The 19,187-nt window shown below is 38.2% G+C and overlaps 1 protein-coding gene across 1 annotated transcript; it reads right to left on the bottom strand.

The window, feature by feature from the left end:
- Positions 1-15,338: 15,338 nt before the first annotated feature.
- On the bottom strand, positions 15,339-17,811 carry LOC127118426 (root phototropism protein 2). The gene is made up of 4 exons (XM_051048629.1): positions 17,629-17,811; positions 17,459-17,528; positions 16,209-17,330; positions 15,339-16,108 (listed from the first exon to the last, which is right to left on the bottom strand). The coding sequence occupies exons 1-4, from the start codon at positions 17,682-17,684 to the stop codon at positions 15,635-15,637; spliced, it is 1,722 nt and encodes a 573-aa protein (XP_050904586.1). The 5' UTR covers positions 17,685-17,811; the 3' UTR covers positions 15,339-15,634.
- Between the last annotated feature and the right edge of the window lie 1,376 nt (positions 17,812-19,187).

Genomic DNA, 19,187 nt, shown 5'->3' with positions numbered 1-19,187 from the left:
GTCTTATCAAAACAATTGATAGAAACCCGGTTAAACACCAACCAGTTCATACCCAAGATAACATCAATCTGCACTAATGGAAGACACACAAGGTCTATCCCAAAGTTCCTACCAAAAATACTCAAAGGGCAACTTAAACAAATTGAAGTAGTAGTCACTGAACCCTTCGCAGGAGTGTCAATCACCATACTACCAAACATCTCAGATATTTCTAACTTAAGTTTCACAGCACAATCCAAAGATATAAAGGAATGAGTAGCACCGGTGTCAATAATAGCTACAAGAGGAAAGCCATTAATATAACACGTACCTCGGATCAAACGCTCATCTGCAAAAGTCTCAGAACCTGATAAAGCAAAAACCTTGCCTCCCGACTGATTCTCTTTCTTTGGCTTAGGACACTGTGGACTGATATGACCCACCTCTCCACAGTTGAAGCAAGTCACAGTCTTCAACCGGCAATCTGCAGCCAAATGACCACCTTTTCCACATTTGAAACACTTCTTCTCATTACTGGTACACTCATGGATACGATGTCCAGCCTGACCACATCTGTAACACTTAGCAGGAGCACTAGAATCTCCTCCACTAGGCCTCTTCATTCCACTCTGCCTCTGAAAACCTTTGCCAGCTGCATACGGTTTCCCACGATCAACCTGATTCTTACCCTTCCTATCGACCCTCTGCTGATAGCTCTCTGCTCTGGCTTTGGAATCCTGTTCAAAAATCCTGCAACAGTCAACCAAATCAGAAAACACCCTGATTCGCTGATATCCAATTGCCTGCTTGATCTCGGGACGCAACCCGTTCTCAAACTTCACACACTTCGAAAATTCTCCAGCAGCCTCATTATAGGGAGTATAGTACTTTGACAGCTCTGTGAACTTCGCAGCATACTCAGTAACAGACCTGTTACCCTGCTTCAATTCCAAGAATTCTATCTCTTTCTTCCCTCTGACATCCTCTGGAAAGTACTTCCTCAGGAATCTTTCCCTGAACACAGCCCAAGTAATCTCAGCATTTCCAGCAGTTTCCAACTCAGTGCGGGTAGCAACCCACCAATCATCAGCTTCTTCTGACAGCATATGTGTACCGAACCTTACCTTCTGGTTATCAGCACACTCAGTTACTCTGAAGATCCTCTCTATCTCTTTCAACCACTTCTGAGCACCATCTGGATCGTATGCTCCTTTGAACATCGGAGGATTGTTCTTCTGGAACTCACTCAACTGACGAGCAGCTCCCATCCCCACAACATTCGGATTTCCTCCAAGTACTCCAGCTAGCATACCCAGAGCCTCAGCAATCGCAGCATCATCTCTACCTCTTCCAGCCATCTCTATTCTGAAAACCCAACAACTAAAACAAATAAGTACTGATAGGGTTACACAACACCTATCCCGTACAGGGGAACAGAATAACTACGACTCAACACGACCGACTATGCTCTGATACCACTAATGTAACACCCTTCTAAATACCCCAAATTATTTAATTAAAATAATAACATGTTAATCAGAGTAATTATGCCCCGAAGGGTGTCACACAATCATTTCACAAACATTTATCAAAACATCCTGTCATGCTCATTTATTTGTCAAATAAAACAGTTGCATAATACGCAGCGGATACAAAACATCAACATTCAAAGCATGTACTACATTACATGTAAAGTTGATCAACAACTAAATTAAAACATAGTCAAACATCCCCTCCCGATGTTACATCTACCAGAGCATGACCCACTAAGGACGACACTAGACTCCATAGCACTAGCTTCTACTCAACTCACTGCTCGTTACCTGAAAAATAGTTGTAAGGGTGAGTTCTTCAATCAATATAATAAGCATTATAGAACAACATGTAATGCTAAGTAAATAACACATTAATTCACCCTAATCAAGCTACGCACTCAGCAACGGCAATATCCATCCAACCATCCTATTCAACAGTAAAAATCTCAATCATATTCAACATTAACAACACAACACACAACACACATATGATACTGGAATACATCCATTCATATCATATGCCATACATTCATTGTGCAATGAGACTCTTATGCATGCGGTACCGACTATGTTGTGAACATATAGTTCAACCTCACCGTCCAAATCCAGGCACGGCTACCAAGCTCACTAGTCCCACTCATTTGAGACATAGTGACTCACTCACTAATTCCTCACCATGGGAATTAGCTACCACCCCAAATGGGCCATGATATGCACGCTAATCACCTAGCATGCAAACAACAACAACAACAATCAACATGATTTACTCACTAATTCCTCACCATGGGAATTAGCTACCACCCGAAGGCCACAATACGCATGCTAATCACCTAGCAATGCAACATCAACGATAATCAAGAATAGACACATGCTCACACTCTAAGCCATAGAATAGTCTATTCACAAATGCATACATTCACAACATCATGTATACCATTCCACATTATCAACACAATTTATCACAAAAGCATATTATATCATGCCAAACAACAACCACAATATTAGCACACTCCACTAATATCTATACTGCTCAAAACAGCGGGAATTAATCTCTATTACATCATAGGCCAACATAGGCCAACCCTCAAATAGGCACACAACATTAAAATTAACATTTTTCCACTCTGCAACAGCGTTAACCGGTTAACGCCCTGGGTTAACCGGTTAACGCAGCACAACACGCCTTCTGTCTCAAAAATTTAACAGTGTTAACCGGTTAACGCCCTGGGTTAACCGGTTAACGCAGCACAAACAGCCAAATATCAGAAATTACAACAGTGTTAACCGGTTAACACCCTGGGTTAACCGGTTAACGCAGACAAAACAGCACATACTCATAATCCAACACAGTGTTAACCGGTTAACACCCTGGGTTAACCGGTTAACGCAAGACAGAAGCTGTTCCTGCGCTAACTCAAGGCAGAATGCAGAATTCTCCGCATTTTCCGCCATTGGAGGACTTCCGGACCTCCGAATCCGATTCCATAAAAAGCCATACGATCGGGAAATTACAACAGACTCAATTACCGACTCAATTTCAACTTCTAACACGGTTCATCCAACAAAATTTCAGCATTCACAATTCCCAATTAGGGTCAATCAACAGCTTATCACTACCCATGACATATTATCCCATAATACCCGTTAATTGACGATAAACCCCCCTTACCTGAGTTAATCCGGCGAATCTCTAAGCTCAAGCCCTTCCTTCTTCAACCTTCAGCCCTCGCTCTGTCTCTTTGCTCTTTTCCTCTTCTTTCACGATCGTTCTCTGTTTCACGAAAAACCTTTTCTTACCAAATGGGATATTTCCTTAAGTCCAACTTATATATTTTCCAAATAATAATCCAATAATAATAATAATAAAATTTCCAATTATTTAATTAAATTAATAAATAAATTATTAACTCAATTCAAATAATTATTTTATTATTATCGGGGTGTTACACGCCCGGTCTGGATTTCGAAAGTTTGGGTCTGGTCTCCGATGTGACCATTCCTCGCAAATTCAAGATCCCCACTTTCACTACGATGGTGCGTCCTGTCCTCAGATGCATCTGAGAGCTTATGTGAGAAAGATTCAGCCGCATACCACTGATAGGAAGCTATGGATCCATTTCTTCCAAGAGAGTCTGTCTGGCACACAGTTGGAATGGTATTATCAGCTCGAGAGCTCTGACATCCGCACCTGGACTGATTTAGCAACAGCTTTCTATAAACAGTACCAGTATAACTCTGAACTAGCGCCTACTCGGCTACAGTTGCAGAATATGACTATGGGATCCAAAGAAAGCTTCAAAGGATATGCTCAGAAATGGAGAGATTTGGCTGGCAGAGTCAAACCCCCTATGACTGACCGAGAATTAGTGGACATGTTCATGGGCACACTGACTGGCCCATTCTACAGCCATCTACTGGGAAGCTCTTCATCAGGTTTCACTGAACTTATATTGACAGGTGAGCGTGTTGAAAGTGGCATCCGAAGTGGAAAGATACAGACGGCTACCTCTGCAAGCACCAAAAGGTCCTATCAGGGGAGGAATGAATCAAATGTTGTGTACGATCAAAAGGGTCGTAACAAGAAAAATCGTGACCATACCATTGGAGCGGTTACGATTGCAGCACCGCCATCTCAAAACTTCCAGCCCAAACAAGACAAGCCAAGAAGGCAGTTTACCAGGATCAATATGACCTTGGCACAAGCACTGCAGGGGATGCTAAAGGCAAATCTGATCACCCTCAGAGATCCTCCTACGAAACCCAACATTGCCTCTTCTCGTTATAATCCCAATGCCAGGTGTGCATATCACTCCGATAGCCCCGGGCATGATACAAATGATTGCTGGTCATTGAAGAATAAGGTTCAGGATATGATCGAAGCTGGAGAAATTGAATTTGAGCCTCCGGAGACTCCTAACGTCATCACTGCACCTATGCCTAATCATGACAAGACTGTTAATACTGTGGATAACAATTCTCACATTTCTAATGTAGCTGATTTAACATCTCCTCTCCTGATCATCAAGAAGAATTTATTGCAAGCTGGTTTATTTCCAGGTTGTGCTGAAAATTGCGATCTCTGTATACTCCGACCCAATGATTGCCTGAAATTGAGGAATGGTATTCAACGACTGATAGATGATCGTACAATTCTCTTTGAAAGGATTCCTAAGGTGGGAAACACTGTTGAAGAAATATCTATGATTGCAAGGTCCAAAGTTCCGGTGAAGATTACTGCTCCTAGAGTACCTGTGAAGATTACTGCTGAGCCCAAGGTAGCTCCCCTGATCATTACTGCACCTGGCCCAGTACCGTATTCCTCAAGCAAAGCCATTCCGTGGAATTATGGAGGTGATGTTTACATCCATGGCGTAAAACAAGTTGGCAATTCTGCTAATCCTAATGACATTGTTGGGACTAGGAAAGTTACTCGAAGCGGAAGGATCTTCTCTCCAGAGATCTCACCTCCAGTTCCCGAAACTCGAGGAAAGGAACCAGTCAATCCTTCTCAGTCAGAGACACTGGTCGAAGTTACTACTGAGGATGTTGCCAAACGAGAAATGGAAGAAGTGCTGAAAATCATCCGCAAGAGTGATTTTGATGTGGTGGAACAGTTGGGGCATACCCCGTCTAAGATCTCGATGTTATCCTTGTTGTTATCTTCTGAATCTCATGCCCATGCCTTGATAAAATTCTTGAAGACTGCTCATGTACCTCAGGAGACCTCCGTCGATCAGTTCGAAAACTATGTTGCTAACCTGACTGTTGACGATGGCCTAGGTTTTTCCAATGCTGACCTGACACCAGCAGGGAAGAATCACAATAAAGCTCTGCATATCTCCATTGAGTGTAAGGGGATCACCTTGTCTCATGTGTTGATCGATAATGGCTCTTCTTTGAATGTGCTACCGAAAGCCGTGCTCGATAAACTTGACTGCAAAAGCATTGAACTGAAGCCTAGTGACATTGTGGTGCGTGCTTACGATGGCGCGAAGAGTGTTGTCCATGGTGAAGTGGTTCTCCCTATCAAGATAGGGCCTCAAGTCTTCAACACTACCTTTCATGTAATGAACATCCGTCCCGCCTATTCCTGCTTGCTGGGACGCCCTTGGATTCATGGGGCAAGTGCTGTAGCTTCGTCTCTCCATCAAAAGCTGAGATATCCAATAGAGGGTAAGATCGTTACTGTGTGTGGGGAAGAAGAGTATATTGTCAGTAGTGTGCATACCTTCAGATACGTCGAGATGGATGGCGAATTCTTGGAGACTCCTTCTCAGTCATTTGAAGTAGTTCCTCCGACCAGTCCTGTCCTTAAGCCGACTTCCTGTGTGCCCAAGGTTATCCGTGCTCCTCCTGCCATGATTTCTCTGAAGGACGCTCAAGCCGTGGTTGAAAATGGTGGTCGTACTGGTTGGGGTCAACTGATCAACGTACCATACAAGTCTGACAAGTCTGGTCTGGGATTTAACTCTGAAAGGATGGTCAAAGATCAAATTAATGCTGTAGAAGATGCTGATAGCGATTGCGATCTGGATAGCTGGATTTTCCCAACAATTGGTGACGGACTCAATAATTGGAAGGCTGAAGACACTATCCCGATTTCCTTTAGTCAGGAGTAATTGCTATTGTCTGTTTTAGTGTTGCAATTTTTTAAATTTTATAGTTGAACTTCTTAAAGCATTGTGTCTATGCCCGGGGCACAATAGCTAATTTGTTAAGGGTTTTGTCATTTTCATAAGCATATTCATATTCAATAAATCAATGGACTTTTTGCATTCAAATATTGCGCTCTTTATCTTTCCTGTCATCTTCCAAAAAAGCTATGTTTTCTTACACACACTCACGTAACGAATTGCAGATCCATACCCACTCTGGATCCTGTTGATAATAGTTCTACTACTGTTCATTTTGACTTTGAAAATCCGATCTACCAAGCCGAGGATGGAAGTGAGGAAGATTGTGAAGTACCTGGAGAACTTGCCAGACTCAGGTTTTCTGGCTGTTACTTCTTATCCTCAATGAGTTGCTAATGTGGTACCGGTACCGAAGAAGGATGGTAAGGTACGGATGTGCGTCGATTACAGAGATCTGAATAAAGCGAGTCCCAAAGATGACTTTCCACTCCCGCACATTGATGTTCTGGTAGACAATACTGCTCAACACAAAGTATTCTCCTTCATGGATGGATTCTCGGGTTACAACCAGATTAAGATGGCACCTGAAGACATGGAGAAAACTACGTTTGTGACGCAATGGGGCACTTTCTGTTACAAAGTAATGCCATTCGGTTTAAAGAACGCCGGGGCAACGTACCAGCGTGCTATGGTGGTTTTGTTCCATGACATGATTCATCATGAAATAGAAGTATATGTGGATGACATGATAGCCCGATCTAATACTGAAGAAGAACATCTCGGTCATTTGTACAAATTGTTTGAGAGGTTGAAGAAATACAAGCTGAGATTGAACCCGAACAAATGCACCTTTGGAGTAAGATCCGGTAAACTCTTGGGCTTTATTGTCAGTGATAAAGGAATTGAGGTTGACCCGGCGAAGGTGAGAGCTATCCAAGAAATGCCAGTTCCTCGTACGGATAAAGAAGTCAGAGGTTTCTTGGGACGGTTGAATTACATTGCCCGATTTATCTCCCATTTGACTGCTACCTGCAAACCCATCTTCAAATTACTGAGGAAAAATCAAGAGATGATATGGAATGATGAATGTCAAGAAGCTTTTGACAAAATCAAGAAATATCTCCAGGAACCTCCAATTCTGATACCACCAGTTGAAGGAAGACCTCTAATCATGTATTTGACCGTGTTAGAAAGTTCAATGGGGTGCGTGTTGGGGCAACATGACGAGTCTGGTCGAAAAAAGCATGCCATATACTACCTTAGCAAAAAGTTTACCGACTGTGAAACAAGATACTCACTGCTCGAGAAAACTTGCTGTGCTTTGACTTGGGCTGCTCGCCGACTAAGACAGTATATGTTGAATCATACCACTTTATTGATTTCTAAGATGGATCCTATCAAATATATATTGGAGAAACCTGCTCTCTCCGGGAGAATCGCAAGATGGCAGATGATTTTAACGGAATATGATATCCAGTATACTACCCAGAAAGCAATCAAAGGAAGCGTGCTAGCTGATCATTTGGCTCATCAAGCGGTGGACGATTACCAATCTATGAATTTTGAGTTTCCAGATGAGGATGTCATGTTTGTTACTGATTATGAAAAACCTGGACCGGATGAAGGACCCGAACTGGGATCCCGATGGACTATGGTTTTTGATGGATCTTCTAATGCATTGGGCCATGGCGTTGGGGTTGTAATTATTTCTCCCGGGGGCTACCATACACCTTTCACTGCTAGACTATGTTTTCATTATACCAATAATATGGCTGAGTATGAAGCATGTATTTTGGGACTCAAGGCTGCTATAGACCTGCGAATCAAGTTTTTGAGTGTGTACGGAGACTCAGCATTAGTAATCAGTCAGATCAAAGGAGAATGGGACACTAAACATCCGAATCTCATCCCTTATCGAGAGCGAGTAATGACATTAATCCCATATTTTGAAGAGATTACATTTGAACATATTCCACGGGAAGAGAATCAGTTGGCGGACGCATTGGCTACCATGTCATCTATGTTCAGAGTCAGATGGGACAATGAAGCTCCCAGGATTACCATTGAACGATTGGATGAACCAGCATATTGTTATGAACTTAACGCTGCTGAAGTAGAAGAGAAACCTTGGTTCCACGAAGTAAAAAGATATTTAGAAGCTCAGGAATACCCTGAAGGGGCATCCATCAATGACAGAAAATTCCTGAGGAAGTTCTCCGCTAAATTCTTTCTGAGTAATGGAGTATTATACAAGCGTAATCATGATTCAACTTTGCTTCGCTGTGTGGACAAAAAGGAAGCAGAAAAGATTATGGAAGACATGCATGACGGTATTTTTGGGACTCATTCTAGTGGACATACAATGGCCAAGAAGATTCTGAGATCAGGGTATTATTGGTCTACCATGGAAGCTGATTGCCACCATCACTCCAGAACCTGCCACAAGTGTCAGATCTATGCGGACAAAGTACATGTGCCTCCTGCTCCATTAAACGTGTTGACAGCCCCGTGGCCCTTTGCAATGTGGGGCATTGATATGATTGGGGAGATTAAACCTACTGCTTCTAACGGACATCGCTTCATTCTTGTTGCGATTGATTACTTTACAAAGTGGGTAGAGGCAGCCTCATTTGCTTCTGTTACCAAGAATGTGGTGGCACGGTTCATCAAGAATAGTCTTATTTGCCGATATGGCGTCCCTGAAAGAGTTATCACTGATAATGGCACTAATTTGAACAACAAGCTGATTACTGAACTCTGCACGCAATTCAAGATAAAACACCATAACTCTTCTCCGTACCGGCCAAAGATGAACGACGCCGTGGAGGCTGCTAATAAGAATATCAAGAAGATCATACAAAAGATGACAGTAACGTACAAAGACTGGCATGAAATGTTACCATTTGCTCTTCATGGTTATCGCACTTCAGTACGAACTTCGACAGGGGCAACTCCTTTCTCTTTAGTCTACGGAATGGAAGCCGTCTTACCTGTGGAAGTTCAGATTCCCTCTCTAAGAATCATGAAAGAGGCAGGTTTAGACGAGGATGAATGGATTCAGACTCGACTCGATCAGATAAATTTGATTGATGAAAAGAGACTCGCGGCTGTTTGTCATGGGCAGATATATCAGAAGCGCATGACCCAGGCATTCAACAAAAAGGTCAAGAGACGGGTGTATCAAATCGGCGAATTGGTGATAAAGCGTATCATTCTACCACAAGGTGATCCCAGGGGCAAATGGACTCCCACGTACAGCGGAAATTAATTTTTTTTCTCCTTTAGTGATCCTTACGAATGGGCATGATCAGTGATAGAATCGTTACCTCTTGTGGAGATTAAAACCTTTGATGCAGATCTAAAGAGTGATCACGAATGTTAAATGGTGACAACACCTCTAGTCAGTCCACACGAACGGATTCCTTCAATCTCAGTGCTAGCTGCTACGAATGAAGGCTTTGAGTGAGTGAGTGAGTGAGAGAGAGAGAGAAACGAAATTTTTTAACTGCTCAAATGCTTCTGCACAAGGGTTCTATTTATAGAACCACTTGTTTGGGCTGGAAGCTAAAAAGCCCACTTAAATGTATGTGGCCCATATCTTATGATATGCCAAGATTACTTAAGCGCGTGGTACCTTACCATATTTCGTATTCTACTTAAGTACACCGTACCTTACGATGTTCTAAAATTCACTTAAGTGCATCGTACCTTACGGTGTTCCTTATTTACTTTATCTCTCATCAATCCGTTCGTTTGTGTGTGACCCTCTAGGTTTTCGCGACATTAACAATTATATTAAATCACGTATTTAACATAATAAACAGTGAGCGGTATCTAGCAACACATCACTGCTACCCAAGACACGAAAATGTCATGTGATCTGACAAATCCTTTTGTGATAATACTTATGTGTATAATTACCCTTTTTCCCCTATGTCTATATTGAACACAAGGCATAGACCGTGTCATCCTTGTCCAGTTCAATATTGGATCCATAGACATTTATCCTGTTACGCAGGATGGGAAAATTCCATCTAGGTCATCATGTCCCTCAACATGTTTCATGGAGTACCCATCAACTGTCTTTATGGTCATCCAATTACGAACAACGTTTGATCAGCAATAAAGTACTCGACTCTATATTTAGGGTCCATAGTGGTTTCAGGTCGAATGGTGATATACACCACTATCACCATGAGAATAACTTATGACACTTAATATTCATACATATGTTTAAGACTTGATAACTCCTTATCCATGATCCATGAAATGTGATCATCAGTCTATATACATAATAGTCTTAATTCTTTAATGTTATCCCACTTCACAATAAAGCTCGACTACAAATACTTTAAGAATAATGACCTTATGTTTAATGGGATCTCATGATTAAGTCACACTTGATACATTAAACTGACTATCTATTCTAGGGACTTTATTAAACAAACATAATAAAGAAAAAGTCTTTTATCATTAATAAATAATTCGATACAAGTACAAAAAATATTGGCCTCTAGGGCTTACACCAACAGATGGGACTCATCCTAATTCGGTTATAAGTGGAGTAGGCATCCATGAAACTTAACATTTTGAAACCCGACGCGGTGTAGATGAGTCGTTCAATGATGGGTAGAAAATAAGGATCTTTAGGGAATGCTTTCTGGAGATCACATTTGCCATTTTCTCCATTTTTACGAATTCGTTTTTACCATCACAATCTTAACTAACCATGTTGGGGTACTTGATTTTTGGATGAATATCACCTCCAATAAATTTTTTACTTCTCCGGACACAACTAACCTTTTTTCTTCATCTTCCTTCCGTTTCCTCTAGGCAATAGGATTTACCCCGAGCTTTATGGATAACTAGTGGCAAATGAAATCTGGATCAATCTCATGCATGTCTGTGAGTGCCCAGAAAAATATATTTACATTTTCTCATAATAGATGTACAATCCCAACTTCTTAGTGCTATGGAAGTTTCGTTCCAATTTGGGTAATCTAGTATTCTTCAATGTTTATTTGGACATTCCTTAGCTCCTCCAAAAGAGGAGGCTCACCCCGAGGATATAGGTCAACATAATGGATTTTGTGTGCATCTAGGATGAACTCCATGTTAGTTCTCTTCTTCAGCTTTAGACGATCTCATTAGCATTGCCTCACTAATTCCTAGTTTCCATTTTATTACCATAATTCACCCTTTACTTAGTGGATACTTACTAATCAGATACAATGTTGACATAACCGCCTCTAAAGCATTGAAGGTCGTCCTGCCCATGATGATATTATAGGAGGAATGGGCATTTATCACAATGTATTGTACTTTTGTTGTTTTCACACTCCCATCCATCAAGAAGGTGGTCTAAATGGTGACGTATCCTAGGCGTTGCACTTTCTTTCTTGAGAATCATACTAATGATCCTTTGAATAATTGAAGGATTTAAGGATCTAACATAAATCCTTGCAAAGCCTCCCAATAAAGGATATCCACAGAACTGCCAGGATCAATCTATACTCTTTCCACATTCTAGACGTTGATTTGTAGGTTAATCACCAATGGTTCGTCTTCATATGGGATAATACCCTAAACATATCTATAAGAGAAACTTACCTTCAGGACCATGACTCTTGATTTGGTAGGAGGAGCACTGACGATGTGCATTAACTGTCATACATACATATTTCTGAACGAGCCAGATTTGCCACCGCCTACAAATTCACCAACTATAGTATTCAATGTATGGTGTGCCACATTGCATCCTTGTTCTTCCTGAACACTTTGGGCCCTCTTGGTCGGGGGGGGGGGGGGGGGGGGGGGGGGTTCTCCCATGGGTTTCATTATGTGGTGATCTTCTTGTTTTCGCGCCCCGGTCGCCCTCTCACACTTTGTATTAAGTGAGGTTAAATACTCATATGGTTTTTTTATCGAGTTTGAACAATGATTTTCCTTAAGTAGGTGTTTGATCTCAAAATTTTCTTTACCCACATGTATCTGGTTTTGAGACTCCATCTCCTTTGCATTCCCTGTCCTATTTCTGTGTTACTTTCCTCACATTTAATGTAACACTCTGCCAGTGCCATGATCTCCTCTATCGTCGATGTCGACTTCTGGGTTAGGGATTCATTGGAGTGTTGGACCTTGAGGTCATTCTGGAAAGCCCATACAAAATATTTTGATTAGGATGGGTAAATTTGATGGTTTCTTTGTTGAAACGATCCAGATATTCTTGCAGTGACTCGCCATGCCCTTGGAGGACGTTGAAGAGACTTGTGGTCGACATCTTTATGTACTTATTGGCAGAAAAATGGTGTATCATTCTCCTACATAAATATTGATAACTTGTCACTAAGAACCTCGGTAGCCTCATGTACCAGTGTAAGGTGGAATCCTTCAACATGTTTGCCATCATTCTCCTAGTGTAAGGCGGAATCCTTTAAAAAAATTGTGTGGCTCAAGCAAATTTTACTAGAGTCTCATGGTGAGCGTCAAATGTTCACACAAAGAACACTAGTTGATAACTCTACCGACGTTAGTCTGTAAGAGCCACAATGAATAGTTTTCTATATAAGAGTTATCTCGTCCCTTTTGATTTGCTAGGTATTTTCCTTTATACGCATTCCTCTCTGCCTAATCCAAGACAAAATCTTACATGCTAATACTATTAATCAGTATAATGGGCATTAATAGTCAATTATTTGATTATTATTGTATAGCATAAGATAGAGAATTAATAATTACAGTATTAATTAGATTTTTTAATTATCATTTTATTATATTAGTTAGGATTATATTCTAAAAGTTTGTTTAGGATTGTGTCACATGATGGCTACCACGAATTTAGAGTTTTATATATTAAAATGTAATGTTATAATTTAGGAATCAAATCAAAAAAATCAAATATATCTTTTATTATTATATTTTGTTAGTTTTAATGTTTTTTTAGTTTATGATTTTAGTTTTTTATTATCGATGCTCTCATTCTTACACTAAAACTCTCCTATGGAATATTCCAACTTCACACCCCCATTTCGGCCATGGAGTATTCCTCCAACCTATCCCACCAGCCCCTGTCAACCATGAAGCATTCCTCCAACCTATTCCACCAACCTCTCTCATCAATGGAGCATTCCTCCAACCTATTCCTCCTATACTCCTTCATTTTATTCCACCATCATTCTTCCAACCACATCATCAAATTTAGGTTTTAACCATGCTACACACCACCTCCACTCAACCCATATGCTTCATACAACTATCACCAACGAAATATAATTTTCTCTCCACATCCACAATCAATCACTAGTTTCTCAACATCACCAACATCAGATCTACATAAATCATTTTCTATAATTTTTGAAGGTTTTAAGAAATTTTAAAAATGAGATGAAAAAATCATTTCAAAAACTTTATAAATCACATAAAGATTTTAAAGAGTTTGAAAGAGCGTGTTTTTTCAAATACATTTTTAAAACACAAAAACAAACATGTTTTTTTCTTCATAAAAACATTTTTTAGGGCCACCAAAAAAGCCATTGAATTTACAACAACCATGGTTAAAACCATCAAATTCACCACCATTCACCACTCCACGTCTCCAACCACCATTAAAATCATTTACTCCCTCTATTTCTTTTTAAGTATCATTTTTTAACTTTTTACCTATATTAATAAAGTTAATTATTATTGTTACTTTTTTAACAATAATTCTTCTTTTATTTATAATACTCTTAATTATTTATTATATTCATTTTACTTTTTCCCTCTCTCTAATAATTATTTAAGGATAATTTTAACAAAATATAATTAATAATATATTGAATTTTGTAAATGACAATTAAAAAGAAACAATTTCTTTAAAAAAAAAAAGACGGTTAAAAAAAAATTATCCTTCATCATACACCACACTAGACCAGCACGTGTCTCTTAGCCTTGCCAACCATTCTCTCTTTAGCAAAACCAACCCACATTTTTTTTCTAAAAACCACCCATCAAAAACCACATGGACTTAATGCATGTGCTAGGCTTGTTAATCCTCTCTCCCAACTAAAATCCCCCCACTGTTTTATCATACCACTACACAATAATCATTGTCCTTTATTTGTCAATATCAGTATAAATCTCATCCATCTTTTTGTCTTCCACCCCTCAAAATGCATGTCTTTTAAATTCAACCGCATTTCCTTCCATTTAATTATAACATACAAGTCTAACTTTCCACACTCACATGCCATGTCAGCAAATTCTTCTTGGGATAATTTTCAATCTATTACAAATTTTGAAGGATTTTTTAAATAACTATTTTTTAAAATTATATATTAAAATAACTCTATTTTCAATTTATTTATCAAAATAATCATATTTTATATTAAATGTGAGAGTACAAGTCATTGAAATTGTCGCATGTATGTAAAATGTAAGAACATACGTCACTTCAATTGACGCATATATATAAAATGTGATAGCATGCACCAATACAATTGACGCATACATGTAAAATGTAGGAACATACACCAGTGAGGCATGCATGTAAAAAAAATAAGGAATACAACTTAATCAATGTATTATACATCACTCATAATAACGACAGGGTACAATTTGATCAACGCATACGTCTTAACAAATGATATCTTGATTATTTTTTTTCTTAAATAACTACAATAATAAATACTTTAAAATTGTGATTATTTAAAAATATTATATAAAAAGAATCACCTTTAGAACAAGATTTTGTTTGGATAGGATAATATTGATAGAGAGTATTAATAATTACTAATTAGATCTTTTAATTATTTATTTTAACATATTAGTTAATATTATATTCTAGAAGATTTTTATTAGGATTGTGTCTAGATGATTATGATGATTTTAGAATTTTATATAATAAGATGTAATGTGTTATTTTAGGAATCAAAATCAAAGAAATTTTATTAGTATAGTTTTATCTCACTCTTAATTTTATTTTTATATTTCATAATGTAGAATTAATCTTATTTTTAGCATCCTAACAGAACATGTTAGAATATTCTGATAATTGCTCAAAATTGTTATGTTTGTGGATATCTTGTAGTGGAAAGGTCTTTGTCGCACCTTTGTCATGTACTAGTCCGCTTAAATGTTAAATTCCTCTTGGAGGAGCTCGTGTTACTTTTGGCCGAGCAAGTCTAAGAAACACCCGAATGGTACACAAATGTTTAAAAAAACAATCATATCATTCATATTTGCAATTGCAAGACGCATGAAGACATATATATTCACATTTTTTCTGAGGCACACTAACAACATAGATGCATGAAAAACAGAAAGCGTATATAAATACAGATAGCATTTTATAGGATTTGCTACACACACAAATACAAACAAATTAAAAAGAGACTAATGCTAAACATTCTCTAGTAAAAACTAGTTAAAGGAACTAAATAGTATAAAATACTATATATTAATTTAAAATTTAAAATTTTCCACTTCCCACAAAAATAAAATAATAATTTACGAAATGGAGAACCTTCTCCTTCTGGGCTTTGTCAAATCCACCGCATCTTCAATATTGGACGTATCTTTAGACCCGTTCTTAAACGGGTTCAGCTTGCCCAGTTTCTTGGATACTGAAGAGAAAAACGTAGATTTTTTCACTTCCTTTTTAGTTCCAGAAGACGACGTCGTTCCATTCTTTTGCAAATCGGAAACGTACATTTTCATCCTAATCAGCTCAGTACGTAACTCCTCGTTCTCTCTCACCAACGTTACGTCCGTTTGTAACTGATTTCTTTCCGCCGTCGCGTCACGTTCCTCCGCCGCGCCGCTTCTTATCTTTAACTGATCGTAATACAACGCATGCAGCACGATCTGAACCGGTAACCGTTTATTCTGAGACGCGTGTACACGCGCCTCGTATGAGAGCTTCAGCGCGTCCATTACGCTGCACACTTTCTCCTTCTCTAACTCATCGAGATTCGGGTGCACCTGCATTAACACACGCGCCAATGCGTTAGATTAAAATCTTACGGTTATAGTAGTTATTTTAGACGGCGTCGTTTTGTATATGGTTATTCAGTTTTCATACCTTAAGGTAGATATCGACGGCGCGGTAAAGGTCATCGTCGAGTTTTCGCGCGCCTTTTGGAATGAGAATAGCGATTCCGTTAAACTTTGAAATGGTGAGTTCGGCGTAGGATGCAATTTCGGCGAGATACGCGTCGACAGTTTTTGCCACGCGTAGCATAGCGGCGGAGCAGTTTTCTCCGTAGGTGATACCTGCGCTGAATACTGTGGTGCTTTTTTCTTTTTCCACGAAACTGGAAATGATTCTACGAATGCTGTCAAGATCTAGAAGCCTCTCGCCGTCGTAGGTGAATGAGAGAACTAGGAGATCGTTAATTGTAACGTGTTCAAGAATTTCGGAGATTCGTTTCTCGAGTTCGCGTTTGCAAGTACTTGAGGCGCGGAGGTAGATCGCGCAACGGAGAAGGGAGCAGAGGAAGTTGATTGGAAAAGCGGCTTTCTCTGATGGAAAGAGAGGGACAATGGACTGTAGAGTCTCACGTTGTTCGGTTCTTAGTTCTGAATCGGAGTCGGTTGGATCTGATGGCTGGATTTTTCCACTGCCTCCGCCGGATTGATCACGTACAAGCTCACGTAGGGTGCGTTCTATGTACGTAATCAACGCTCCGGCTAGTGTTAGGCACTTGGCGCCTCGTTGTTTCATGGCGTTGATCACTTTCCCGAATGAATCAACATCAAGGACAGCGAGCTCCTCCGTCCACCAATTCGGTGGTGAGCGGCTGGGGAAGTTTGTTTCATTGCACACCTTTAAGCTGACTACGTCAACACAGCGTTTGACAATGTTTAATTCGTCGGCGACAGGTAGAAGCTGACGGCAAGACTTTAAAACCATGACTGCGCCGGTCAGAGTTGTGAGTGCAACCTGAGTGAGAAAACCTTCTGTTCTTCCTGCGAGGTTACCGTCGCAATACTCGTCAGTCATCTGGAGGAACACGGCGGCACAGTGCAAAGGAGCCACGTTGTTGACTGTTATCTCGAAGTTGACGCCGTAACAGAATTTCGCTGCTTTCTCAAAAGCTTCTTGACCGCCGGGTATTTCCGAGAGGTCTAAACTGGTGAGTTCACTCTCGTTTGATTCCATCATCATCTTTCTGATATAATTGCTCTTTGCCACCAGCATGAACTGTTAAATGTTAATTTCGATTTCATTAGTTAAATATTGAATTTATCAATTTCATATGCACAAAACCATATAGAAAAAAGAAAAAAAAAACAATAATTATTGACATTGAAAATGAATTTTTTGGGTACCTTATGGAGAGAATAAGAGGCTTCTCCAACTGTAACTATAACATCACTTGGGATTTCTTGAGAGAAAACCCTGAAATAATTCAAGTCATAAATTGATTATAAAATTGTACTCGCAAAAAAAAAATTATGGGTTTGAAAGAGGAGGAAAAGAGGAGGATAGTGCTGATTACCATTGCCCTGTTCTCTCCATGGCAAGGGAGAGTCTACTGGGAGTAGGATTATCCATGAGCTGATGTAGTTGGTTTCCTTTTGGTCTGAATATGTCTTGGGTTCTGAGAAAATGGGTGCTACTAGTTTACGTGGTGATGGTGGGTTGTTATAATAGAAGATTTGGACTTTAGAACCTCGGTAGATTAACTTCATTGTTACGAATTAATGTTTTTTGTCTTTGACATGTAAGTTTGTCACTGTGGTCCAAGGCATAAAGTTGATATGTTTCCTTATCTATTAATAATTGCTATCTGCTTTTAGGAAAGTGATTTTCTTTTTAAGCTAGTAATACACTTGTTTTAGGTCACTTATCGCTTGCTCTAATCTCTACTAGTTGCTTCCACTTGTTTAGGGATGTTTCAATTCAACATTGATAGTAATTGGCTTCATGGGTCTCCTGGTGTTTATCTTGTCCTTGACGTTTACATCAATCTTCATTTTATGTTTCTAACCTTAGAGATTTGAATTAAATTTTTTTAATGAAAAAAAGAATTTAGTTAAGATTTTAATATAGCAGAAATATTTTTCACCATGAAAAATTAGTTTAGAGATAGTAGGAAGGGAGTCCGAAATTTTGACTAGTGAAGTATATATATATATATATATATATATATATATATATATATATATATATATATATATATATATATATATATATATATATATATATATATATATATATATATATATATATATATATATATATATATATATATATATATATATATATATATATATATATATATATATATATATATATATATATATATATATATATATATATATATATATATATATATATATATATATATATATAACAGATTTTTATTATAAGTTTATAATTTATTTTTCAGATGTTATTTTAAATTATAGTTTATAGCTTATTATTTTTTCTTTCACTTTTATTCTTATTATTTTAATAAAAATTCATTTATATTATTTATAATTTATTTTAATTTAAAATAAAATAATTTTGTATTAAATATTTTTTATGTTATTTTACATTTATAAATTAGTTTTATCAAACACTTCAATTAATTTATAGTTATTAGTCATCAACCATCATTCAATTAATTTATCAGTTATTAGTCATCAACCATTAATTATAAACTATAAGTTATCAATCATCAACTATAAACTATCAACGAATTTATCAGTCAACCACGTTTTAACCAAACTGAACCTAAGAATATATTTGGACAAACTTCTAAGCAAGCAAACCTAAGTCTATAATACATTTCAAGACAAAATTATGTGAAAAAGTTGAATTATAACTCTAAATTCGAGTGTTGAGTGTTAGAAAAACTTACGTCTAGGCTACTTATAACGTAACAGCAAAAAGGCGTTAAGTAGTTTGTGTGTGTTTGGAAAGAGTGAAAGAGAGTTAATAAAAATAGAAAAGGAAAAGTGAGTTATTTATTATTTTATTAAAAACATTTATTTTATATACCTTTTTTTCCTATTTTTATTACATTTAATATATAAGTAACAACATTAAAACATAAATAATGATAATTAT

The sequence above is a fragment of the Lathyrus oleraceus genome, chromosome 2 (genome assembly GCF_024323335.1).
Source record: "Lathyrus oleraceus cultivar Zhongwan6 chromosome 2, CAAS_Psat_ZW6_1.0, whole genome shotgun sequence".
Lineage (NCBI taxonomy): Eukaryota > Viridiplantae > Streptophyta > Magnoliopsida > Fabales > Fabaceae > Lathyrus > Lathyrus oleraceus.
The sequence above is the reverse complement of the archived record's forward strand: the minus strand, read 5'-3'. Positions and strand labels throughout refer to the sequence as shown.